This window comes from Ovis aries, chromosome 9, assembly GCF_016772045.2.
Source record: "Ovis aries strain OAR_USU_Benz2616 breed Rambouillet chromosome 9, ARS-UI_Ramb_v3.0, whole genome shotgun sequence".
NCBI lineage: Eukaryota > Metazoa > Chordata > Mammalia > Artiodactyla > Bovidae > Ovis > Ovis aries.
The window spans coordinates 60,223,661-60,251,189 of NC_056062.1; the positions used below are offsets into that span (position 1 = coordinate 60,223,661).

General features: G+C 40.1%; 1 protein-coding gene and 1 long non-coding RNA gene across 3 annotated transcripts in view; one reads left to right on the plus strand and one right to left on the minus strand.

Moving 5' to 3' along the window:
- Positions 1-22,076, minus strand: part of SLC30A8 (solute carrier family 30 member 8) — a 51,284-nt gene extending 29,208 nt beyond the window's left edge. The window contains 2 exon segments of the mRNA XM_004011988.6: positions 11,167-11,366; positions 21,432-22,076. Coding sequence (XP_004012037.2) covers positions 11,167-11,366; positions 21,432-21,502 — 271 coding nt within the window. The 5' untranslated portion in view covers positions 21,503-22,076.
- LOC132657222 (uncharacterized) overlaps positions 1-27,529 on the plus strand; it is a 242,252-nt gene that overhangs the window by 108,881 nt on the left and 105,842 nt on the right. Inside the window, exon 4 of one of the 2 annotated variants that reach the window (XR_009595071.1) lies at positions 22,101-27,227. The exons of the other annotated variant lie outside the window; for it this stretch is intronic. This is a non-coding gene — a long non-coding RNA (uncharacterized LOC132657222). Of the gene's footprint in view, positions 1-22,100; positions 27,228-27,529 lie in introns of those variants that run through there. 2 annotated transcript variants of the gene reach the window in all.

The window sequence follows — 27,529 nt, forward strand, 5'->3', positions numbered from 1 at the left end:
CAGCTTTGTGTTTTCTCAAGCAGGGCTTGTTGCTTGAGTGCAATAACCTTTACTGCTCTTGTTCCATCTTCCCAGCAAAGCGCTTCTGCTGACAGATTAGTCCTCCCAGAAGCTGGTTTTCCCTTGTGTATTGCAAAGTGATGGAGTCTGTCGGTCATCAGCCCCTCCATCATCAGACTCACCTTGTCTCAACTAATGATTTTTAAAAATTACATATAAGGTTCATAATTGCAGTAATCCCCACAGATTGCTGGCTCTAGCTGTAGTTAATAACTGGTTTGTCAAAGTTTAATGGTCTGAAACAAAATCGTCTTCAAGCTTGTTACTGAGCTGTCAGGGCAAAAATCAGAATGATTCATTAGCCAAAAAGCAACATTTTGCTAACAAATCAGTTGTCCTTCCAATTATCCTCTAATGTTGCTCTGTCTGCCAAACTTGGGCCTGATAATAAAGCTGTGTTAATAATGCATTATTGCTTCCCAGAGGAATGACTACATGCAGATAAGCACCATGCCACAGTCTTAGCAATGAATGATGGTGATGATTCTGTATGCTGGGCTAAAATCGTAGCTTCAGTCAAGGAAATGACATCTCATAGGAGTTCTTCCACAGATTCAACCAAGTCAGGAGGCACCTGGGAAAGAAAAAGGACTTACTTTGGAAGAAGTATGTTTGTATGGAGACCCGGGAACTGAGAACCATTTTACAACCATCTCAGTTTCTTATAAGAACAATCCAGAAAACTGTGGGCCTTCATGCTGAATCTTATGGAGTAAATTGTTTTTAAGAGGTCATCTTGGCTGAACTGGCATTTGTTTCTGAAAGCGTAGGGATATTATTGACAATTAATTGAGTCATCCAGCCTGGATGTATGGAGCCCTTATGGTGCACAGTGCAGGGGTAGGATGTACAAAGATACATAAAGTGAAACGAAGCACAGGCCCTCTCTGCAGTGATCTCATCATTTGATGCTCACTGTCCAGAAGACAGGTGACATGAGCAAAGGGATCGAAAGCCACTGTCACTGGGAACCCTGAAGAACTTTCCACAGAAGGGATGAGTAAGAATTAACTAGAAAGGAAGTGTTTTTCAGGAAGAGATAAGAGCAGGAACAAAAACAGAGAGAAATGAAAGAACAGGGCACCTTCGTTGAAAAGTAAAAGGGGTGAACCTTTGCCGACAAAGGTCCATGTGGTCAAAGCTATGGTTTTTCTAGTAGTCATGTACAGATGTGAAAATTGGACCATGATTAAGGCTAAGTGCTGAAGAATTGATGCTTTCCAATTGTCCAGGAGAAGACTCTTGAGAGGTCCCTTGAGAGACTGCAAGGAGATCAAACCAGTCAATCTTAAAGGAAATCAACCCTGAATATTCATTGGAAGGACTGGTGCTAAAACTGAAGCTCCAGTACTTTGGCCATCTGATGCAAAGAGTTGACTCATTGGAAAAGACCCTGATGGTGGGAAAGATTGAAGGCAAAGGGAGAAGCGGGTGGCAGAGGATAAGATGTTTGGATAGCATTACTGACTCAATGGACATGAATTTGAGCACACTCCAGGAGAGAGTGGAGGACAGAGGAGCCAGGCATGCTGCAGTCTATGTGGTCGCAAAGAGTCAGACACGACCTAGCAGCTGAACAACAACGGGAAGCGTGGAGTGTTGGAGGAATAGTGGGCAACGAGACAGGAAGGGTGGCTTGGGCCCTTTGTAAGGTGTCACACGTCACACTAAAGGACTTGAATGTTATCCCGTGGGAGAGAGGGATCTTTTTAGGATTTTGAGGCAAGGTTATGGCATGCTCAGGTCTGTATTTAAGCAGGAGATCTTTGCCAGTGATAGGGAGGATGACTCGGAGCCGGGAGAAGCTGGAGATTAAGACACAGCAGAAATAGCCACAGGGAATTGCAATACAGGCATGAAGCGGGGCAGCAACAGTCATATTCCTGGAGTACTTGACACAATGGAGGGAGCGAGGCAGTGAGAGCAATGCAGGAGAGGTGCTCAGGACTGAGTCCTGGAAACAGACTCTTCTAGGGTCTGGCGGGTGGAGACGACCTTAGAGGGGAGAGGTTGGGTCTGGGTCTCATATTCACCTCAGATCTGAGAGTTCATGTCAAGCACTCGTGATGATTTTCATGAAGAGCAGAGACATACTGACAGGACTGAGAGAACTCAGTGTTCATCTGACAATTGTTTGTTCATCTAAAAATTGTTTGTTACTGACTTCCCTGGTGGCTCAGAGGTTAAAGTGCCTGCCTCCAATGTGGGAGACCCGGGTTCTATCCCTGGGTCGGGAAGATCCCCCTGGAGAAGGAAATGGTAACCCACTCCAGTATTCTTGCCTGGAAAATCCTATGGACGGAGAAGCCTGGTAGGCTACAGTCCATGGGGTCGCAAAGAGTCGGACACGACTGAGCGACTTCACTGTATGAGTAGCATTATTATGCTGTGTTTAATGTCATGTCAGAAATTCGTGATGTCATTATTTTTAAAGTATTTCAAACACATCACAGTTTGCTTTGGCACATTTTCTTAAATTTTTAGTACCAGGAACCTCAAAAAATATAAGTAACCTAAGCCACTGAGACACTCTGGCTCTAGTACAAAACAAGTACCCTTATTCATCAAGCTTGTGGCTGTCACACCACCCAGTAAATTTTCTCTTACTAAGAGAGAATTTTTTCTCCCTCTGAGATACTTAGCATCTTCCCCAACCTGATGCCAGCTCTGTATTCCTGTCCAGCAAGCTAGTGCTTCCTCCATCCTTGCTTAACTCTTACCAGTCCTACCTCAGGATGTCTTTCCCTGGCCACTCTCATTTTCTTCCAGAAATGGCCATACTTGAGCTTACTTTGGCCACCTCATGCTTTTGACCACCCCATGCAAAGAGTTGACTCATTGGAAAAGACTCTGATGCTGGGAGGGACTGGGGGCAGGAGAAGAAGGGGACGACAGAGGATGAGATGGCTGGCTGGCATCACGACTCAATGGACGTGAGTTTGAGTGAACTCTGGGAGTTGGTGATGGACAGGGAGGCCTGGCGTGCTGCGATTCATGGGGTCGCAGAGGCGGACACGACTGAGCGACTGAACTGAACTGAACTGAACTGAGCTTACTTCTGTGGGTTCTCTATGTCTGTATGTCTGTCTTCTTAAATACTGATGCGTATTTACATATGCAGTATAACTCTGCTTAATGGCCTTTCTACAATTAGGACCTTTCACCAGCAATCAGAAAGCATTCCAATTCAGTAGGTTCAGAGGCCCATTCACAGTGGACACACTGATGCTTGTGGCCTCCTTTAATTCCTTCTTCCTCTCTGCTCTGTACCCTGTGGCCAGTTCTTTCTCTAAACACAGCTCTATGACCTTGTTCTCTCCTGTTTTAAATGTCAGTTACTCCCCAAGGCCTACAGAATAAATCCAGATTCCTCCGCCAGGCTGCTCAGCCTTCTGGAACCCTCAACCACCATTCTAGTTTCATTCTCCACTAATCATGTTGTACCCCGTACTACTGCCTCCGGTTCTCTCAGTTGTTAAGTCATAAACACCCAACGCAAACTACTTTAAACAGCAAAGTGATCATTTATTGGCTCAAATAACAGAATAAATCTGGGTGGGATTGGATCAGGTACAGCCTAATTGTAAGGTTCAAAAAAATCTTGTTGGGGCTCTGCTCTGGCTCCGATTATTGCTTTTTATTTTTCTGCTGAAGGCAAACTTTCTCCCCTTCAGCAAAAAAAAAAAAAAAAGTGGGTCTCTGAGTTTATATCATTTCAGCATAGTATTTTAAAGGAGAACGAAAGAGCTTTTCCCCAAATCTCCTTGTATAAAGACCCAGAGACCCCGATTTATCCAGCTTGGCATCTCACATCCCACTGTGCCTGTGAACTTGAAGTACTGGGGCCAGAAGGACCAGAGCTGCCACCAGGACAATAAGTATGAGAAAACCTTATTGGACAGGTAATGCCAGTCCACTGCAAACAGGGGCACCCAAATATAGCTACACATCAGAATCACTTGACTTGCCTGTCCTGATGCTGACCTACCCACTCAAGATCTTTCCAGGTGAAGCTGATATTTATGATCTCCTGGGCCACATGCAAGCCCCTGAATGTGAAAGGCCCTTCTCATCTCCCTCTTTGCCACCTTTTGATTCCTACTCATCCTTCAAGGCCTTTGTCAGACCCACATCCTGCAGGAGGACCTTCCAGATTCCCAAAAGTCATCTGATAACACTACTTACTTTCTCTGACTTGGTCAAAAATGGTTTTAGAAAGGCGGTGAGCTGTGAGTTGGGGTCTTGAATGATGGTCAGGGTTTTGACGAGTAGAGAGAATGAGGGGGCTTTTCCATATAAATCAAAAGGCATAAGCAAAGGTTACAGAGACCTTAAAGTGCAATGATTATTTTGCATAGAATGAATAAATAGATGAAACAGAAGAAACGTCATATAGGGAAGTAGTAAAAGTAGAAGATTGATAGTTTGGCAGCCAGATGGTGGAATAACTTGAAAGCAAAGTAGAATTTTTCACTTTGTCCAGGATGCCAGAGTTTTCCAATGTGTTGATCTCTTTTCACTTGGGGCGGCCAAGTAGAGCTTAACACAGAGAAAGCCCCTGAGTCAGCCTCTTTCTGCTGCAAGGATACCTGTCAGTTTATCTCTGTGCTCAGGAAAATTTCCTGTGCTTGCTCTGATGGGGAAATGGCAAAGGTGAGCCACTGGAGAATTTTGAAGACAGGATTAACACGAAGAAAGCAATGTTTTAGGAAAATTAGCTCAATATCGATACACTTCAAATTCCAAATGATTTTCTGTCAGTAGCCATTGAATTCCTTTACTGACAACATCACTTTCTTCTGACTCTAAAGCCAGATTTGAACTCATAGACTAATTATTAGAAGTGAGAAGGAAAGGAGGAGATTGAATTGCTTTCTCAAAGTGAGTAGCTTCTCATTTGCCCTCTAAAAATATGTCATTTTAGATACAAAGTGACAGGGCATGGATAGGTACAAAGAGGAAACTGAGTTTTGTGAATGAGAGACCATCTCATTCCAGAATATTAATTAGACATCACCTGGGGAGATTATGTGTCTGTTCTCAACATCCACATGATTTCAGGGCAAAGCAATAGAAGAAATTAGTGGAGAAAACAAGCCAGTTTATGCATCCTGCGAGGTGTGTTCACATGGGGCTGGTGTGTGTGTGTGTTCAGTCGCCAAGTCATGTCCAACTGTTTGCTACCCCATGGACTGTGGTACGCCAGGCTTCCCTGGTTGCTCAGATGGTATGGGGTGGGGTGGGACCAGTACTTTATCTGTAAGGCTATGAATTTCCAGAATATCACTTTTTCATATCATGTTTCAAATGGATTCTGCTTTTTAGATTTTCCATTTTGTTAATCTCTTATACAAGCAACTGAAAATTATGTACAATCTCATGAATTTCCTTAATAAAAAAAAAGAATGCCTCTCTAGTATAGATATCAGTGGATTTCCAGAGGGAGCTTTCCTGACTGGAGCTGCTAAAAGTAACTTCTTGGCAGCTCTATCAAGTTATTAAATCATTCATTCAAAAGACTTACCCTGGCTCTAGAAATTATATGGTATTAATTTTTTTAATTTGACTAGAAGGTTATTTACCAACTCTGGATTCATCTTGAATTTGATTAAGGGCCTAGGCTCTCTTCCCTGATGCTGAGAAAGATTGAGGGCAGAAGGAGAAAAGGGCATCAGAGGATGAGATGGCTAGATGGCATCACCAATGCAATGGACATAAACTTGGGCAAACTTCGGGGGATGGCATGCTGCAGTCCATGGAGTCGCAAAGAGTTAGACGCAACTGGGTGACTGAACAACAACAACAAGCTCTCCTCAAGTTTTCTAGTTTTCAAAAGCTATGAACATCTATGTGTACAGGTCAGAAGACTCAATAGCTTGAAGAAGCAAATTAATTCTGATTGCTTGCTATTGTAGTACAAAAAAAATAGCTTAGCAAAATCTCCTTTAGTCTTAGATTATTATTAATTTAGCGCCCATTTAGGGTAATAAAGAGAAAATGAAGCCAAAATATCAGTAAGAGAATGTAACAAGTAATAGTGGTAAGAGGGATATGAAAAATGAAACTGTCAGTTGCTCAGTCATGTCTAACTCCTTGTGACTACCCGGACTGTAGCCTGCAGGCTCTTCTGTCCCTGGAATTCTCCAGGCAAGAATTCTGGAGTGGGTAGCCATTCGCTTCTCCAGGGGATCTTGTCAACCCAGGGATCAAATCCAGGGATCAACCCCAGGTCTCTCACATCACATCTTTACCATCTAACCCACCAGAGAAGCCCCAAGAGTGCTAGTAGCTTATGGCAAAAACTATATAGGTGGTTTATAATGTTATTTTAAATTATTTTGGTAAAAATATTATAAGTAACATAGCATACCCAAACCTTTAGATTGTTAACTATACATAGCTTTCTTATTAGTAAAAAAGGATACAAATATATTAAATAAGAATATAACTTAAGATATTAAAAGATGCAATAAGATTAAAGCTCTGACAAAAGAAACATAGAGGAAGTAAAAATATTTTTAAAGCCAAGGATTGTGAATTAGAAATGAGAAGGAAAATTAAAATAATATATTCAATAAAAATATTTACCAATAAAATAAATAGACACTTACTATATGCAGGTCAGGAAGCAACAGTTAGATCTGGACATGGAACAACAGACTGGTTCCAAATAGGAAAAGGAGTACGTCAAGGCTGTATATTGTCACCCTGCTTATTTAACTTTTGTGCAGAGTGCAGCATGAGAAACACTGGGCTGGAAGAAGCACAAGCTGGAATCAAGATTGCCGGGAGAAATATCAATAATCAGATATGCAGATGATACCACCCTTATGGCAGAAAGTGAAGAAAACTAAAAAGCATCTTGATGAAAGTGAAAGAGGAGAGTGAAAAAGTTGGCTTAAAGCTCAACATTCAGAAAATGAAGATCATGGCATCTGGTCCCATCACTTCATGGGAAATAGATGGGGAAACAGTGGAAACAGTGTCAGACTTTATTTTGGGGGTTCCAAAATCACTGCAGATGGTGATTGCAGCCATAAAATTAAAAGACGCTTACTCCTTGGAAGGAAAGTTATGTCCAACCTAGATAGCATATTCAAAAGCAGAGACATTACTTTGCCAACAAAGGTCCGTCTAGTCAAGGCTATGGTTTTTCCTGTGGTCATGTATGGCTGTGAGAGTTGGACTGTGAAGAAAGCTGAGCGCTGAAGAATTGATGCTTTTGAACTGTGGTGTTGGAGAAGACTCTTGAGAGTCCCTTGGACTGCAAGGAGATCCAACCAGTCCATTCTAAAGGAGATCAGTCCTGGGTGTTCTTTGGAAGGAATGATACTAAAGCTGAAGCTCCAGTACTTTGGCCACCTCATTCTAAGAGCTGACTCATTGGAAAAGACTCTGATGCTGGGAGGGATTGGGGGCAGGAGGAGAAGGGGATGACACAGGATGAGATGGCTGGATGGCATCACCGACTCAATGGACGTGAGTTTGAGTGAACTCCGGGAGTGGTGATGGACAGGGAGGCCTGGCATGCTGTGATTCATGGGGTCGCAAAGAGTTGGACACGACTGAGCGACTGAACTGAACTGAAGTTAAAATTAAGGAAAAGAAGTAAAAATATACAGACAGTATTAAAATGAGAAAGGAACTGGATTAAAGAGAATACCAATATGAGACTATCATGTTCCATTGTATGATAATAAATATTACAATTTCTGAGATGAATCAATTTAGAGATTTATAAATAACCAAAATTTACTCAAGAAGTAGAAATTTTTAATATGTCCGTGAATGAGAAAGAAGATAAAATATATCAAAAGATTATATCCAAGAATGTCTCTGAAGTTAGAAAATTTATTAGGGAGTTCTTAAAAAAGAAAGAATAATTTCAATGCTATTTCAACTTTTAGCTTTTTTATATAAAAAGGAAATTATTGAAACTAAATTTTTCATTTCAATATGCATAATTCAGATTCAAAAACCTAGAAAAGTAGTTCCAAACAGAAAGCTATAGTTAAATTTCAATGACCAAAAAAGGTATAAAAATCCTAACTAAAATATCAGTGACTCAGACTGAGCAATGCATTGAAAGGATGGTCCACCAAGTCAAGTTCAGAGGCACCATATGGGAGCCTAAGAACATAAGCTCTGGAATTCAAACTGCCTGCCACTGATAGGTGTTACAAAAGTCAATATTTTACTCTTTGTGCTTCAGATTTATGGTCTATAAACTGCAATTTATAATAGGACCTATCTCTCAGGAATGTCATCAAGGTTAAGTAACGTAATTCATGGAAAGCACTCATCGCAGCTCCCAGCACATAGTAAGCATAAATAAATATTAGCTGTTTTCATCATAATGTCAGAAATGCATGGTGATCTCTTAATACAATGCACATTGACAATAGGCCAAACGTTTTAAAACAGAAAGAACTTAAAAGGTTTTTGATAAAAGGCAATACTCATCCTTGATTATTTGTTAACCATTTAAAAACTAGGAGGACAAGAATACTTTGTTAACATAATAAAAATACTTAACCCCTCAGGAAATATTTCACTTAACAGTTAAATAGTTGAACATATGAGTAGATTTAACATATTATTTAGCATGATAAAAATATGAAACATACAGAAGAGAAATAACTATTGAAAGCAAGGAGAAATAAACATTTTTGCACAAAAAAAGGGTTATCTCTTGGGATAGGGAGGAGGGATGACAGGAACAAGGAAAATTAACTGAGATACATTTAGAATGGCAATAGTTCAAATACATTATTGAATTCAAAGTGAATATGCAAAATGAAAACTTTCCAAAATACAATAAGTAATGATCTACAAAGCAGGATGTGAGAAAAGGGAGACCCCACTCACCTCTGGAAAGAATAAACCAAACACACAAAACTACTATAAACCTAGCAAGAAATAGATTGTCCATGTCTTTAAACAAGCAAACTAAAACCACAGAACCTTGAAGAGAGATGTAGGGTATTGGGGTAAATGGGGGAACATACCATATTCCCAGAAGGAAAAGCTGAGTATTTTAAGATTTGTGTTCCCAAATTAATTAATATACAATGAAATCATGATTAAATTTTGAAGGAAGCTGAACAAAATTATTTTCATGTTCAATTAGAATAATAAACAGGAATGAAGAGCTTTATATATTTTTTTCTATTAAAGGATAATGAGGGAAGAACAACAGACATTACAACATGTAAATCTACATTAATATGTTAACTGCCAACAGATCAGCAACACAGGTCAATAAAACACCTGAGAACCTAACTCTATTAAGTTCAAGAGGGAGGTGATATATGTCTACTTATGGCTGCTTCACGTTGTTGTACAGCAGAAACCAACACATTGTACAGCAATTATCCTCCAATTAACAATAATTTTTTTAAAAAGAAAATAATAATATGGAGAAAAATCAATGGAGGAAATAATGAACTATTCCATAAATGACGCTGAAATCTTTGTTAGCTCGTTAGAAAGGGAATTTTCAATCCTGAGAGCATATATAATTTCATATTGATTTAAAATTAAATGTGAATAATTGAACAACACAGTGATATTTATTTTCTCAGTAGATAGGAAAGGCTTGCTGCTGCTGCTGCTGCTGCTAAGTCGCTTCAGTCGTGTCCAGCTCTGTGCGACCCCATAGACAGCAGCCCACCAGGCTCCACCGTCCCTGGGATTCTCCAGGCAAGAACACTGGAGTGGGGTGCCATTTCCTTCTCCAAGGCATTAAAGTGAAAAGTGAAAGTGAAGTTGCTCAGTCGTGTCCGACTCCTAGCAACCCCATGGACTGCAGCCTACCAGGCTCCTCCGTCTAAACACTAAAATAGTGGAAGACTACTATAATAAAATAAATCAGTTCAAAATGAAATGTTTGATAGAATTACCTATATAAAATTTGAAACTTCTCTAAGTCAAACCAAAAATTATACCAAAATTTTTAAAAAGTAAATGACAAATTAGAATAGTGCTTATAACAAATGTAATAGAAGTTTAATATCCTAATATATAAAGAGCTCCCAGAGATCAATATAGAGAATTACAAATTATCTGACCAAATACACATCACTAATACATTAGCTTAGGGAAATAGAGATCACTAATAAACATGCAAATAATATTAACAGTAACAATTAAAGGAAAGAAAGTTGAAAGTTAAGTTAGTTGAAAGTTAAGTCGCTCAGTCGTGTCCGACTCTTTGCAACCCCGTGGACTGTAGCCCACCAGACTCCTCCATCCATGGGATTCTCCAGGCAAGAATACTGGAGTGGGTTGCCATTTCCTTCTCCAGGGGATCTTCCTGACCCAGGGATCGAACCCAGGTCTCCCACATTAGAGGCAGACGCTTTAACCAGGGAAGCCAGGTTACAATTCAAGGAATGCATATTAAAATAAAGCATATTCATCTATACATTAGCAAAGATTTTTGAAACATTGAAATAAATTCTAGTAATGATTTGGAGAGAGTCATTCTGCAAAGGTGGCAGACCCAGGAATTGTTTCAAGCTTTCTAGATAGCAGTTTGACAATGTGCACAAAGAAGTAATAAAAATATTCATATTCTTCAACCAACAATTTCCACTTTCAGGAATCTCTTTGAAGGGATAAACCAGAAAAGCAGGCAGAGTTTTATTCAAGATTTTTCACTGCATCATTGTCCATAAGCAGGAAAAAAAAACTCTCTAAATTTCTAACAATCGAGAGATGGTTATGAAAATCACAAGAGCATATTATAGAATATTGTTCAGGCATAGAAATGTTTTTTGAAGAGTATTTGATGGCATGGCAAAAACTCATTCAGCATGCTCTCAGTTATATTTTTAAAAGTTGTGAGCTATGAATAGAAAATATACTGTACAAAAATACCCCATAATGTTATTGGAGATTATCATTCAATTGTGGGATTTTGACGAATATTATTTTTCTTCCTTCTATTTTCCAACTTATCTACAATGAGCATATTGTTACTTTAAGTGTACAGAAAATATGCAGTCTCTTTTTAAAAGAAGCACTTTAGACAACCCTCCTGTAATGACGCAGGGGTTTCGTTTGTTTGCTTGTTTAATCTGGGACGTTTTGAGAAATACTCACCTACGACCTCTGCAATCATGAAAACTAAGCATATCCCTGAAGCAGCGCAGAGCTTCCACTTGGCACAGATTTGCTCCTGCGCACTGTCCTCTGTGGCCTTGCAGTTATGGTGGCAGTGATGGATGACTCCTGACTCCAGCTCCTCTGGCTTTTCTCCAGGACACTGATCTTTATTCAAGGGTTTCTGCTGGAGTTCCACGCTGTGGAGGAGTTTGACAGAAGCAAGAAGTGAACATGGTTGCAAACAGACTTCTCACTGACAGCCCTACCCATTCTCAGAACAGCTATGAGGACATTTGCTGACTAGCTCGGAACTTAGAATTCACAGCTCCTTCCAGATGAAACATCACATCCAGTGTAAAGAACAAGCTAGAGATTCTCTTCTGAATTCCGTTTCAAGAAAATTTTGTTTTTATATAAGCAAACTCATATTTAGCTTATACTGCCCCTGATTAGGGCTTCCCAGGTGACTCAGTGGGTAAAAGAATCTGTTTGCAATGTAGGAGACGCAGGCAGACCAAGTTCGATCCCTGGCTCAGGAAGATCCCCTGGAGGAGGGCATGGCAACCCACTCCAGTATTCTTGCCTGGAGAATCCTATGGACAGTGGAGCCTGGTGGGCTACAGTCCATAGGGTCACAAAGAGGCAGGCACAACTGAAGCGACTAAGCACACACACACGCACAGCTCTAATTAAAAGATAGCAAAGGAGGGACTTCCCTGGTGGTCCAGTGGCTGAGCATCTGCCTAACAATGCAGGGCACACAGATTTAATCCCTGGTCCAGAAAAATTCCACATGCAGTGGGGCATCTAAGCTTGCGAGCCACAACTACTGAGCCCAAGCACCCTAAAGCCCATGCTCTGCAACAAGAGAACCCACTGCAACAATAGAAGTCACACAATGAAGAAAAATTAGAAAAGCCTACACACCTGCAACAAAGGGTAGCCCCCGGTCGCTGCAACTAGAGAAAGCTTGCACGCAGCAAGGAAGACCCAGTGCAGCCGAAGATAAATTCATTTTTTAAAAGAGATCAGAAAAAAGGAGAAAGGAAGCAAATACATTTTGATTCATTTCCTTCCCAGCTACTTCACTGAAAAGATTCTGGGTACTGCTATAAATTTAGAAAGGGGCAGTGATGAGATTATTATTATTATTAATGAGTAATGTGTGTATGAGCCAGCCTGGTGATGGAAATACTCACTGTGGCATGCCATCGCTGTCTTTCTTCCCAACAGTCACATTGTTAATAGGTTATAGCACTTTTCCCTGCTGAGTCCATACGGACCCTTAACACAGCTTTGTAGAAATCTCTACCCATCTATCAAAGTTGTAATGAGAGTTTGTTGTTGTTCTTTAGCAGCTAAGTCATGTCAGACTCCTTTGCAACCCCATGGACTGTAGCCCACCAGGTTCCTCTCTCCATGGGATTTCCCAGGCGAGAATACTGGAGTGGTTTTCCATTTCCTTCTCCAGGGGATCTTCCCAACCCAGGTATCAAACTCACATCTCCTGCATTTGACAAGCAGATTCTTTACCACTGAGCCACTAGGAAAGCCCAATGAGAGTTAAACCTACTTGTACTTCCCAAAAGAGGCAGTGCATTTTTGTTCTGTTCAAGTATAAAGAATTCATAGAACTATGGAGCCATTTATAGAAATATAGAATTTCACAGATGCAAGGATTGTAGATAACATTAATCCAGTGCCACAGAGAGAAGCCTGTCGGTTACAGTCTATGGGGTCACAAAAGATCAGATACAACTGAACAGCTAAACAACAAACAACACAGTTTCTTATGGAAGTAATTAAGATTCAGAGACTTTAATAATTTCCTGAGGTCAGATAGCTGGGAAATGGCAGAGCTGGGACTCCAAGCTCAGTCTTGTTTTCACCCTGCCCATGCTTAAAACCAAAGTTTACCTCCACAGTGATCTCAAACTACTCAGGCTTATGGTTTTACTAAACTTATTAGAAGATATTAATAAGAATCTTAGAAGAACTTGCATTCATGGCTTTTAAAGGCACAAAGATAGAAATAAATTATTTTCCTCCACTTGAAGAGTTACTTCATTGGTCTTATCACCATCCAGAAAAAGATCTGATGGTTTTGGCTTAAATGATATTTATAATTCTCAGTTCAGTTTAGTTCAGTTCAATCATTCAGTCGTGTCCCACTCTTGCGACCCTATGAACTGCAGCACACCAGGCCTCCCTGTCTATCACAAACCCCCAGAGTTCACTCAAACTCATGTCCATAGAGTCAGTGATGCCATCCAGCCTTCTCATCCTTGGTTGTCCCCTTCTCCTCCTGCCTCCAATCTCTCCCAGCATCAGAGTCTTTTCCAATGAGTCAACTCTTCGCATGAAGTGGCCAAAGTATTGGAGTTTCAGTTTTAGCATCATTCCTTCCAAAGAACATCCAGGACTGATCTCCATTAGAATGGACTGGTTGGATCTCCTTGCAGTCCAAGGGACTCTCAAGAGTCTTCTCCAACACCACAGTTCAAAAGCATCAATTCTTCGGCATTCAGCTTTCTTCACAGTCCAACTCTCACATCCATACATGACCACTGGAAAAACCATAGCCTTCACTAGACAGACATTTGTTGGCAAAGTAATGTCTCTGCTTTTGAATATGCTATCTAGGTTGGTCATAGCTTCTCTTCCAAGAAGTAAGTGTCTTTTAATTTCATGGCTGCAATCACAATCTGCAGTGATTTTGGAGCCCAAAAAATAAAGTCTGACACTGTTTCCACTGTTTCCCCATCTATTTCCCACGAAGTGATGGAACCAGATGCCATGATCTTCGTTTTCTGAATGTTGAGCTTTAAGCCAACTTTTTCACTCTCCTCTTTCACTTTCATCAAGAGGCTTTTTAGTTCCTCTTTACTTTCTGCCATAAGGGTGGTTTCATCTGTGTATCTGAGGTTATTGATATTTCCCCCAGCAATCTTGATTCCAGCTTGTGCTTCTTCTAGCCCAGCATTTCTCATGATGTACTCTGCATAAAAGTTAAATAAGCAGGATAACAATATACAGCCTTGACGTACTCCTTTTCCTATTTGGAACCAGTCTGTTGTTCCATGTCCAGTTCTAACTGTTGCTTCCTGACCTGCATATAGATTTCTCAAGAGGCAGGTCAGGTGGTGTGGTATTCCCATCTCTTTCAGAATTTTCCACAGTTTCTTGTGATCCACAGAGTCAAAGGCTTTGGCATAGTCAATAAAGCAGAAATAGATGTTTTTCTGGAACTCTCTTGCTTTTTCCATGATCCAGCAGATGTTGGCAATTTGATCTTTGGTTCCTCTGCCTTTTCTAAAACCAGCTTGAACATCTGGAAGTTCATGGTTCACGTATTGCTGAAGCCTGACCTGGAGAATTTTGAGCATTACTTTACTAGCGTGTGAGATGAGTGCAATTGTGTGGTAGTTTGAGCATTCTACATATTCATTATAGAAAAACTGGAATTACAAAAAGGTACAAAACAGAGGGGAAAATCACTAATAAACATACTTCCAAGAGGCAAATATTACTGACAGTTTTTGTTTAGCTTTGTAATACATAAATGCACTTTTTTTACCTAGTTGTTGCTGTCGTTCTCTCACTAAGTCGTGTCCAACACTTTGTGACCCCATGGACTATAGCACGCCAGGCTCCTCTGTCCTCCACCATCTCCTGGAGTTTGCTCAAATTCATGTCCATTGAGTCGGTGGTACTATCTAACCATCTCATCCTCTGCCACACCCTTCTTCTTTTGCTTTCAGTCTTTCCCAGCATCACGGTCTTTTCCAATGAGTCAGCTCTTCAGATCAGGTGACCAAAGTATTGGAGCTTCAGCTTCAGTATCAGACTTTCCAATGAATATCCAGGGTTGATTTCCTTTAAGATTGACTGGTTTGATCTTGCAGCCTCTCAAGGGACCTCTGAAGAGTCTTCTCCAGCACCACAATTTGAAAGCATCAATTCTTCAGCACTCAACCTCTTTATGGTCCAGCTCTCACATTCATACATGACTATTGGGAAAACCATAGCACTGACTAAGCCCACTAGGGCTTCCCTGGTGGCTCAGATGGTAACGAATCTGCCTACAATGCAGGAGACCCAGGTTCGATCCCTAGTTCGGAAAGATCCTCTGGAGAAGGAAATGGCAGCCCACTCCAGTATTCTTGCCTGGACGACTCAATGGAAAGAGGAGCCTGGCAGGCTATAGTCAGTGGGGTTTCGAAGATTCAGACATAACTGGGAGACTCACACTTTCACTTTCTTTGACTATACAGACCTTTGTTGGCAAAGTGATGTCTCTGCTTTTTAATATGATGTCTAGATTCCTCACAGCTCTTCTTCCAAAGAGCAAGTGCCTTCTAATTTCATAGATATAGTCACCATCCACAGTGATTTTAGAGCCCAGGAAAATAAATCTGTCACTGTTTCCACTTTTTCCCCTTCTATTTTCCATGCAGTGATGGGACTGGATGCCATAATCTTAGTTTTTTGACTGTTGAGTTTCAAGCCAGCATTTTCACTCTCTTCTTTTACCTTTATTAAGAGGCTCTTTAGTTCCTCTTCACTTTCTGCCATTAGAGTGATAATATCTGCATATCTTGAGGTTGTTGATATTTCACCTAGAAGTGTTGATTTCAACTTGTGATTCATCCAGCCTGGCATTTCGTATGATGTACTCTGCATACAAGTTAAATAAGCAGGATGACAATATACAGCCTTGATGTACTCCTTTCCCAATTTTGAACTAGTCAGTTGTTTCATGTCTAGTTCTAACTATAGCAATAGTTAGAAGCATCTTCTAACTATTTAACTTCCTGTCAAATAGTTAATAGTCTAACTTCCTGTTTCTCAGGAGACAAATAAAGTAGTCTGGTATTCCCATCTCTTTAAGAATTTTTCAGAATTTGTTGTGATTCAGTTTTTTCTTAGAGTCCATATTAATTAGAATGTTTTTCATTGCAAGTACAGAAAACAAAGCTCATGCTAGGTAGGTCAGTACCTGGGAATTATTGGTTTTGCAACTGAAAACATCTAGAGGCAGCAGGTCTGATTTATCAAAGCTCCAGAGCCATTGCTCTGCAGTTCTCTACTACTCTTTTACCGCAGGCTTAATTTTTATCATAAAGTGGAATAGTTGCCCAAGGTAATCAGGACAGTGTACTTGTATTTTATTATACAGGGAGAAAGAGTGTTCATTCTCCCAACTGCTAAACAGCAGTCCTGAGTTGCATGCTGATTTGGCCAGCCATTAAAGCCAGAGGAATATGGATGGGCTAATTGGCTTAGACCTTGTTACAGCCAGAAGACTGGCTAAACCCAACCACACTGACTCCTAGAGCTGAGAGTGGGGTAAACTCTACCCAGATCACATGACTGCAACTCAGTGGAGGGCTGGGGATGCCACCAAAGATACAGCTTTGGGACCTGATTTTTAGCTGTATATATTATTAACATTTTCTCAATTTATTAAATATTCTACATCATTAGTTCAATACAGAGGACATTATATTTAGTATAGATATGTCACAATATTTCCTAAAATTGAATAATTGACTCTTCCAATTATTTGCTTGTATAAGCTATGCTGTGATTCATATCCTTATATTTAATCTTTACTCAATATATTATTATTTCCTCAAAATGTAATCCTGAAAGGGGAATTACTTGGTTAAAGAACATCTACATTTTTAAGGAATTTCATGTATGTTGACAAATTGGCTTCAGAATGTTTTTGCTGGTGATGTTAATAACACTCAGGATTTTGAAGAATTCTAAGTAATCTAATTGGAATAAGAACCATTTGGCAAAAGACACATATGGTTCCTATATCTATAGATTTTCACCTTTGTAATGTGATACGTGCTGATAATTAGCAGCCATGTAGCATAGTACTGTTAGTCACCAATGGTTATTGACTCAGAGGAGCCGAGAACTAACAGGAGAGCATGGTAGTTTCCTTTTCCTTTGTGCTGAGAAGGCAGTGTGAGAGGGACAGGGTCACCGAATGTTCTGGCATTGTTCGCATGACCACTGGTTTACTTCTCTTTATATTCTGTTTTTCATAACCTTGTAGACAGAGAAAACCAGGTGGTGAGTGAACTTACCTTGGATCATTTTTGAAGGCAGAGCATGACAGGACCCCTACCAGAGGCACAGCCTATGTGCAATGCCACAGAGGAAAAGTGCACAAAACCTGGCCAGTTTTTACTTTTAATACGGCTACCTTGTCCTAGACTAGGACAGGAGCTGAGATTGTTTCTTGCACTAAGCCAGAAATCCAAAAGTGGTACTGAAATTGGAAGCAGGGTGTTCATACTGTATCCAATTGTGTGTGTGTTTTATGGGGAAAGGCTGGAGCCCACCATCTTCACTGAACTCCTCAAAGGGTCTACAATTCCAAAAGAAGTTAAAAACCGAAGTTAAAATATATTCCTCATCGTCTCATAAGACCAAAGTGATCTATCTCTAGACGTAGGACAGGCCCTCAATCTGAAAGTGATGCAAATTCTAAGAATTTAAAAACATAGGTTCTAGAAAGCAAATGCTAGAATATATTAAAAAATGAAATGTGAATCTGTCAAGGAGTAAATCATCAGAATTCCTACCCATTCAAATATGGCTGAGGCTTTGAAGAGCAGGAGCAATAGAGTAGAGCAAAGAAATTTACTGTAGTATCAAAGAGAAAAAAAAAGGCAGGCGGGGGGCGGGGGGAGGTAGAAACAGAGAACAAAAATAATGAAATATTAGAAAATTTGACATCAGTAGCCTAGAACTTTGAGTTCATCCCTTTAAAAAGGAATTAAAGAGTGGAGCTTTATTTTGTGACCTTGGAGAATCTTTTTTCTTTTTTTAATTTGTGTCTTATTTTCATTTGGTCTTAGAGGTTAAACGTTTCTGTTTCTATACCTTTGAAGTGGAACTGGTAATATCGGGCTGGCCAAATAGATTTTTCAACATTTTTGGCCAATAAGATAATTTTTTAACTTCTCATTTATACGTTGACCACATAAAATCACTTTGTTTTTGTACTCTAACATTACTTTTCCCAAGAACCTCAAATCACTAGTCCTGTTGGGAGAGGAAATAAAAGCTTAGGTCCCACCATGGCATTTCCACCACTTCATGTATTCATCCATTCAACAAATGTATTGCATGTCTACCATACATCTGCCCCATCAAAGGTGCTAAAGATGCCGTGTCCTTGATACAAACAAAGCTCCTGATCTTAGAAGCTTTATGTCCTAGCAGAGGAGGGACATGGCAAACCAGCTGACAGTAACAGAGGCTGTGTGGTATCATGGGCAGTGGGAGAGGAAAGAGGACTGAGAGAGGAAAGGTTAAAAAGAGTGGTACATGGGAAAGTTGAGAGACTATAGATGTAAGTGTATTTTAATTAAGCACGTCAAGCTATTGAGAGTGACTGGTTTTCAAAGTTTAGTTTTAAATAAGTAATACAGTCACTCAAAACAATTTTCCACCCATCTCACTGAAACCTTATATATATATTTATATCCAAACAGCCTGCTTCCCTGGTGGCTCAGTTAGTAAAGAATCTGCCTGCAATGCAGGAGACTCCAGTTGGATTCCTGGGATGGGAAGATCCCCTGGAGAAAGGATAGGCTTCCTGCTTCAGTATTCTTGGGCTTCCCTGGTGGCTCAGAGAGTAAAGAATCCACCTGCAATGCAGGAGACCTGGTCTTGATCCCTGGCTTGGGAAGATCCCCTGGAGAAGGGAATGGCTACTCACTCCAGTATTCTTGCCTCGAGAATCCCCATGGACAGAGGAGCCTGGCAGGCTACGGACCATGGGGTCACAAAGAGCTGGACATGACTGAGCAACTAATCTGATAGCCAAATAGAGCTTCCCTGGTGGTTCAGATGATGAAAAAATCTGCCTACAATGCAGGAGACCCGGGTTTGATCCGATCCCTGGGTTGGGAAGTTCCCCTGGAGAAGGGAATGGCACCCACCCCAGTATTCTTGTCTGGAGAATTCCATGGACAGAGAACACTGGCAGTCTACAATCCATGGGGTTGCAAAAGTCAGACTGGACTGAGCGACTAACACACACTCAAACAACCATCACCACAATCTAATTTAGAACATTTTCATCACCCCAAAAAGAAATTCCATACCCAGCAAATCCCCAATCTTCTCACACACAGTACTACCTCAAGAAACCACTAGTCTACTTTCTGTCTTTATAAAATTGCCTATTCTGGATATTTTATATAAAGAGAACCATACATGATGTAGTTTTTGTGACCGGCTTCTCTCATTTAGCATAATGCTGTCAAGGTTTATTCATGTTATAGCAAATGTCAGTACACCAGTACTTTATTGCTTTGTGTTTAGTGCGTCTGCAGGAGAGTGGGAGGGGAGGGGAACAGAATTTACAAACAGAAGGTGTGAGTCCACATCCCAGCTCTGCTATAATCAGACATCCAGCCTTAAGAATGGTATTTATTCTCTTTGGAATTCCCTTTCCTATGTGGCAAAATGAGGGATTAGGATAAATAATGTTATGTGGGTTCAAGTGTCTTTGGGTTTTTTTTGTTTGTTTGTTTTTGGCAGCACCCATGTGGCTTGTGGAATCTTAGTTCCCCTACCAGGCTCTAACCTTGGGAGAATCAGGCCATAAGAATAGAGAGCTACACGTCTTTCCCTTAGAGGACTGATACTACCTCAGCTAAAAGTTTCCTTGGCAGTGAAAACAAGGAGTCCTATAGGTTCTATTGTTTCTATTCGAAAAGAAAGTAAAAATGAGCTTGACAGTTTTTATCATCACTGTATCCTGAAAACTGTACCCATATATGAGGTAAATGAGATCCTATAACCATAAACCGTTGCTTTATTTGCATCACAGAGAGCTAAATGGTCTATTTTAATGAGAAGGGAAATACTATTAATTCCATCATGTAGAGATGCTCTATTAATAGTGTCCATAGTGTTAACAATTTGTTGTTTAAAATTTCTGCTGACCTAACATGAGGCTTTATTGTTTATGATCTCAATAAATCACATCTAATATTATTTCCCAAGAAAAATAATTCTTACAATACGAGATAATGTGCTAGATTCTTTGTTGTATATTTTTTAAGCAAAGTTATAAATATCCTAAGGAAAAGTCCCTTTGCAGTTGCTCGAATATTTGATGCTATCAAACACAATGCCACTACTCTTTGGAATATTAATCTGGCTTCATGAAATGCACAGAAACATTAAACATACTATTATGGGTATGTATTCTCTTAAATTCCACTCCTAACATACATTTTTTTTCAGATTCTCATTCATTTATCTATGTATTCTGAGTATGTTTCTCTTGGATTGAATTCCCCAAACGCACCAAAATCTCATTCTTATTGGCCTCTATCTTTACCAGGAAATTACCTCAATCAGGCAAACTTTTGTAACCCTACTTCCTATGTAGGGTTTCCCTAGCTTTACCCTAACTCCTTTTTCTGTTTCAATTCTCGGTCTATCACTGCTGAAAAGCTTTTTCTGGCTCCCAAAGTCCAGCAAAGACCTAGGTTCCCTTGAGATATTCTTACTGAACGCTCCTAGAATAAACACATGCCATTTTGTAATTACCTATTTCTGAAACACATTCTATAATAGACTCAAACTTTCATGAAGACAGAGATCTGTGACTAGGAATGTTTTTGTTTCATTATATATCCAGATGTGTTCAACCAATAATTGCTAAATAAGGGGGAAATGAATGAATACATTGCACGTGGCACTGTGGAAGATAATAAAAAGAACTAGAGCTAGGTAGAACATTAAACTCAGCTATATTTATTCTAGTTGTGAATATTTGATAATGATATTATTTAATTAAGGAAACAGCAATTAAGATCAGTGTAACCACAATTTGACACATAGTTGGAAAAAAACCTTAACTCTTTCTAAATATAATTTACTAAAATTTACCATCTTAAAAGTGGGAATAATTGAGGGAAAGAAAGGTAAACACATTAGATTGTATTTATCAATTTTTAAAGAAAATCTACAGATAAAAATATATTAATAAGATGTATCCTTCATGCACTCAGGATATGTAAGGAATCAAATCAACTATACAGAGTATGACCTTTTCAGAATATAAATTATACAAGTCAATCAACAGTTGATAAAATTTCACAAAATGCCCCTGGGTTGCAACAGCAGAAGTCTCCAAGTCTGAAGCAGTAGGATCTAGGAACTTTGTGAATATTCAAGACACAGAAAATTGTGAAACAGAATCGGATGTCTGTTACCTGTCTAGTGTGAAGGCGTACATCTTGGTGGCTTTGTCATTCACAAGGTAAGTTCTTTCAAGAAACTCCATGGTGGCCAGGATAAAAACTTTGGCTGTTGCTGTTATTCTTGTGTCAGCGGCTGCTGATCTTTAACCCACTGTCCAGTTTTGGAAGAGAAGCAGCGTTACAGTTATTCTCACACTTTCCAAAGGAAAAATGAAAAGACTTCCGGGATTACAGTAAGAAGCCTCCCACATCAATGTTCTTGATAGATCTGCTAAAATTATACTCTGTTTGAAATATCACCTGGCCTCATTCTCTCACCCAGAGAAACTTGTTTCCTGCAGGTAGGAACATATGGAGTGTGTGTGAGTGAGTGAGTGTGTGTGTGTGTGTGTGTGTGTGTACTTCCCATGATATCTGATTCTGTTGTGCTTTCTGGGAGGTAGAGGAGCTCAAGGGTCAACTACTAATTGCTGATGTAGGGGGTTGGTCTTCAGAGCACACCTGACTGAGCTGCAGACAGTGACCTTCTGTATGGTACTATTCCCCACCCTCCTTTCCATTTTCTTTTTCTTCAGTGGTGAGTGGGGAGGTCTCTCTCTGAACTTAAAATCATTTCTCCTGGGATTTAGTTCTGAGATGCCCTCTAAGCAGCTGTCACGATTTACTTCTCTTCTCTTCTAGGACCATTTGGGGATTTCACTACTGAAGCGAGGACACGGGTGGTTAGTCACTGAAATCTGTAATCTGAAACAGTTCCTGGTGCGGCAGCTTTGAAACCCTTTTGACAGGCAAGAGGAGGGCAGTCTCAGCTTCTAAATAAATAACAACCCTCAGTCACTCAAGAACTAGAATGATCTATGCTCTGCCTGGCCAGGGGGCCCTTGGCTGAAGATAAAAGATGGGCCCAAGCTGATCCTACCAGGCAAACCCATCACAGATCTTAGAAATGGAGTCTTCTCACTTGATCTCAAGAGAACTTCAACCCCCAAATTCCTGTGAATTGACCTTTTATTTCATGACAAAGAACTTTCCAAATAAGAGAAAGGACCATGGCCCAAGGACAACAGACTGGTCACCTAGCAGACCTTTACGTGTGAGCCAAACACCACCCAAGAACTATGGAGGTGCACGCAGGGGCAGGCGAGGGCAGAGTGGAGAAGAGGGCATAGACCCTCCACCTCTGAGTCCTGAGCTCCTTCTCCCTCTGTCAAGACTAATTCCCTAGTGAGAAAACTCAGAGTGGTGTAGCCCTGGAGTAGCCCAGTGGCCCAGCACCCTGGGGATTTACCCATGTTACTGAGCAGAGATCTCCCGCCATTAAATCAATATTATCTCCTGGAAGGAGAGTGGAATTCAATGGCGATGACTATAGACTATAATGAGGGGAGAAGTCACCTTTCACTGAGTGGCTGAGGTTTCCTATGACATCTGTTGTAAAGCTGTACGTCTTGTCTCTTTTGAGCTTTCAAACACTCTCCTCTCTAACATGAATTCTAAGGTCTCTTCATGCGGCCCCACTGCCTACCTGATCATTAACTTTGCTCTGACAGATGGAAATCAGAGAAATGGCTCTGGGAGGCCATTTTTCTTCACAGGAGAAATTCTGGGTCTGGTGTTAAAGTATTTCCTTCTCTTACATCCTTATTCTTAACTTTGCAAAATAATAGGTTATTCAATGGATGCAGAAGTAAGAAACGAGGAAAGAGTGACTAATCGATCGTGTGACCCGTTGCCATACTTTACAGCTTGAATCATTTGTGAGTAGTTTCTAGCACATGATAAAAGAAAGAGAATTCAAGTGAATGAGTATCAAAATAAGTGAAGCAACTACTTAAAACCAGGCTGAAATCCCTTAAAGATAAGTGCCAAGAAGAGGAGATAAGTATTATTCAAATGCAAGAATTAGAGTATTTAGCTATAGCCTTCAACAGAGAAAAAAGCAATCTGGAAGTTTGAGGTTTCACATGATGAGTTTGGTGGCTAGCACGCATACAGATGCAGATATATTTGTACCTGTTTGTGATTCCATGGGCCTTCCCTGGTGGTTCAGACAGTAAAGAATCTGCCTGCAGTGCAGGAGATCTGAGTTCATGATTCCATGAGTATGGAGATATATTCATACACAGTTATTAATGTGAATTGCCAGTGAGAAGAGGATAGCGTAGGGATATGTGAGAAGGACAGAGTAGAGCTGATATAGACAGGGTAAGGTGGAAGTGGGGAAAGAGAAAACAGGGATCCAAGCAAAAAAAAAAGGTGAGAAAAAATTGTATTCTATGATCGCTCATGAGTTGAAGTATATAAAATTGCCATTTTTGTAGACCCAGCAGTTTCATATGATTTTAGTAAATATATATGCATGTGTGTGTGTGTGTGTGTGTGTGTGTGCGTTTGTTAGTCACTCAGTTGTGTCTGACTCTTTGCAACGCCATGGACTGTAGCATGCAGGGCTCCTCTACCTATGGAATTCTCCAGGCAAGATTACTGGAGTGGGTTGCATTTCCTTCTCCAGGGGATCTTCCCCACCCAGGGATCCAACGTGTGTCTCCCGCATTGCAGGCAGTCTCTTTACCGTCTGAGCCACCGAGGAACCCCACACACATGTATCCATACTTCTAAAATGCATGTGTGTGCATGTGTGACACATTTAAAAATAAAAAGTTAAGTGTGCACATGCTTTTAAAGTACTGGGAAATTAGGTAGTATTTTCATCAAAGGTTTGTGAGTTCCCAAGTACTACCCTTGACGATAATTACCTGACTGTAAATCAAAGCTTCTGGTATAAGTAGCATAACAGCAGGGAATAGTGGATTACAACAAATAAAATTTTCATATTAAAGAAAAGTTTTGCTGCTGTAAACTTAGATGTAAAGTTATGATCAAGAATTGCATTCATGTTATGTAAAATATTCACCTATTGATTATTTTATCTTATAAACCCCTTTTAAACTGCACCATAATTCCCCTTCCCCCAATATGTTGTCAGTATACTGCTTATGAAAAATGTCCCACCCTCCTCGACTAACCTTTGGCCCACTTAGGCCTACACAGACTACTAGGGGTTAATGGCCCAAACCAGATGCCACTCCACGTGAGTCACAAAATACATATTTGGAAAGCAACACAGATCAAAAAAGAAAACCTCCTGTCTTGTTGACAGTTGGTTTTGGTGGGCATTTTGCTGCTTATCCCAGTTTCCTAGGCAACCAGCTTTCAAACCATCCTGAATTACAGGTTGTCCTCTCCGCCCACTCTCTATCACAAGCTTGTAGCAACTGAAGGGGCAAAATGCAATTTATAACAGTTAACTCTGGGAATAAATATTCTATCAGCCACAAGAACATAACTGACACAACCAAAGATCTGGTTCTGCTCCCCAATGCTAGCTGTTGTCAACAAAAATTTCTTAATAGGATTTTACATGTGGTAGCTAACACATCTGGAAAAATAATTTACACATGTGTCTTACACTTGGTTTACTATTTTACTTGCAGAAAGGATGTGTGTACGCAAAAGCATTATAATCATCCCTACACACCGAAGTACTGAGTTCTCACAATCTGCCTTCCCCAAATTTAAATTCTTATTTCACGAACACTTCATGTTGTTTGCATATAACTGTTCCTTACAAAGACATATGCAAATGTACTTGTTTTTAAATACAAATGTGGATTTTTGCTCTGTTTGTATCCTTGCTGTTTGTGTGTAGAGGCAGTGGAATGGAATGATTTTGTTTGTTTTTTAATTTCTCTTGCCTCCTTGACCAGACAGTGTCCTACCCCACAGAAACAATAGCTTTGATTTCTGTCACCATTGATTAGTTCCACCTGTTTTTGAACTTCATAAAAATGGAATCATATGGTATTGACAGTGTGCAATATTTTGTATATGGTGTCCTTCTCTCAACATAATGTTTTGGGGATTCATGCCTCAGAGTGGTTTAATGTATTGGCTTTCAAATGTATGCGTGCTAAGTCGGTTCAGTCGTGTCTGACTCTTTGCGACCCCTTGGACTGTAGCCCTCCAGGCTCCTCTGTCTATTCAAATGTATAGACAGACTTAGTTTTGGTTTCTGGGTTGACCCTTTTCTTCTTTCTTTGAACAAGTTTTCTGACCTCTGTGGTTTTCAATTTCTCATCTGTAAAATGAAGACATTATTTACGATCTATCTTACAGAGTTCTTATGAAGAGTAAAAGAGATACTGTGTATAACAGTACTCCATGTAGTATCTACCATGTAACCAATTTTATCTAGATGTGAGCTGCTATGTAATTGGCCATGTCTAAAGAGGAGAGTGAAAAAGTTGGCTTAAAGCTCAACATTCAGAAAACGAAGATCATGGCATCCAGTCCCATCACTTCATGGGAAATAGATGGGGAAACAGTGGAAACGGTGTCAGATTTCATCTTTTGGGGCTCCAAAATCACTGCAGATGGTGACTGCAGCCAAGAAATTAAAAGCACTTACTCCTTGGAAGGAAAGTTATGACCAACCTAGATAGCATATTCAAAAGCAGAGACATTACTTTGCCAACAAAGGTCCGTCTAGTCAAAGCTATGGTTTTTCCAGTAGTCATGTATGGATGTGAGAGTTGGACTGTGAAGAAAGCTGAGCACCGAAGAATTGATGCTTTTGAACTGTGGTGTTGGAGAAGACTCTTGAGAGTCCCTTGGACTGCAAGGAGATCCAACCAGTCCATTCTAAATGAAAGATTTTAAAATTAAAAAAATAAATAACTAAAAAAAATAAAAATAAAAATAAAGGAGATCAGTCCTGGGTGTTCTTTGGAAAGAATGATGCTAAAGCTGAAACTCCAATACTTTGGCCACCTCATGCGAAGAGTTGACTCATTAGAAATACTCTGATGCTGGGAGGGGTTGGGGGCAGGAGGAAAAGGGGATGACAGAAGATGAGATGGCTGGATGGCATCACTGACTGGATGGATGTGAGTCTGAGTGAACTCCGGAAGTTGGTGATGGACAGGGAGGCCTGGCGTGCTGCGATTCATGGGGTTGCAAAGAGTTGGACACGACTGAGTGACTGAACTTAACTGAAGGATAATACCTTGGCTGTCAAGTAGAAATTGACCCCAGTCTTAGTAGAGGCTAAGAATTACTCAAGGAATGGAAGTAGAGGTTTCTGGGGAAAAGACCTGGGAACTTGAACCTGCCGTTAGCTGGATGACTCTGAGTAGATGCCTCAAATTCTCGGGCATGAACTTTCTCAAATAAGAGATTTGTGCTGGCCCTATCCTTCCCATGTGGTAGTAGAGTGCCATTCAGGATGCATGCTCAATAAAGAGGACAGAACGGTAGAGAAAATGCAGACTCCATCAATGTAATCACCTACTAAAGATTCTAGACTTATGCATTCCCACACAGACTATGACGGTACTATTTCTAGCGTAGCATTTTCTTAGCAAGGTGGTTATATGGTTATTACTACAGTGTGAGTTTTTCAAAAGTTCCATCCAGGAGCTTGTAAACACACTGGAAATTTAATTGGATTGTATTTTAAAGAACATTCTGAAAATTTCATTTTACTCTAAAGCAAACATGTATAAAAAGCATCTGCCAATATTTCATACTTTACTTGAAAATGTACCAAAAGCCATCTGAGTTTTTTTTTTTTTCTTGATAACTTGGGACTATATAATTCCTTGGGCAGGGGAAGGGATCGGGCATTTTTATTTTTAAAGAGATGAGCTGTAGCAATGTTCCAGTGCAAATGCAACTTGTATTTGTTGAGGAAAAAAAGACTTGATAAAATATTGATACTGAAACAATAAAAGAAATATTTTATTTAGTGTGATCGATGCAAATAAATAATACAAAAATAAATAAGCAGTGTTTTAGTGGGGAGAAATATTGAGGCTAGGTGGTTTAAATGTTTACAAAGTGTATATTTTATTGATTAGTCTACATGTCTTATGCTTCCTTTTCCAAGTCTTCTTCAACTTAAGCTAGTTAACCCTTAAACGCACCTCCCGAGTTACATATGATTGTGCCTTGCAAACTCTGGGGCAGTTTTCTGCTGGCTTCATATTCTCATCACAGTGCATGTCTCTCTTCTCTATTTTATTTGCATTGGCAAGCAAGAGAAGGCCCCA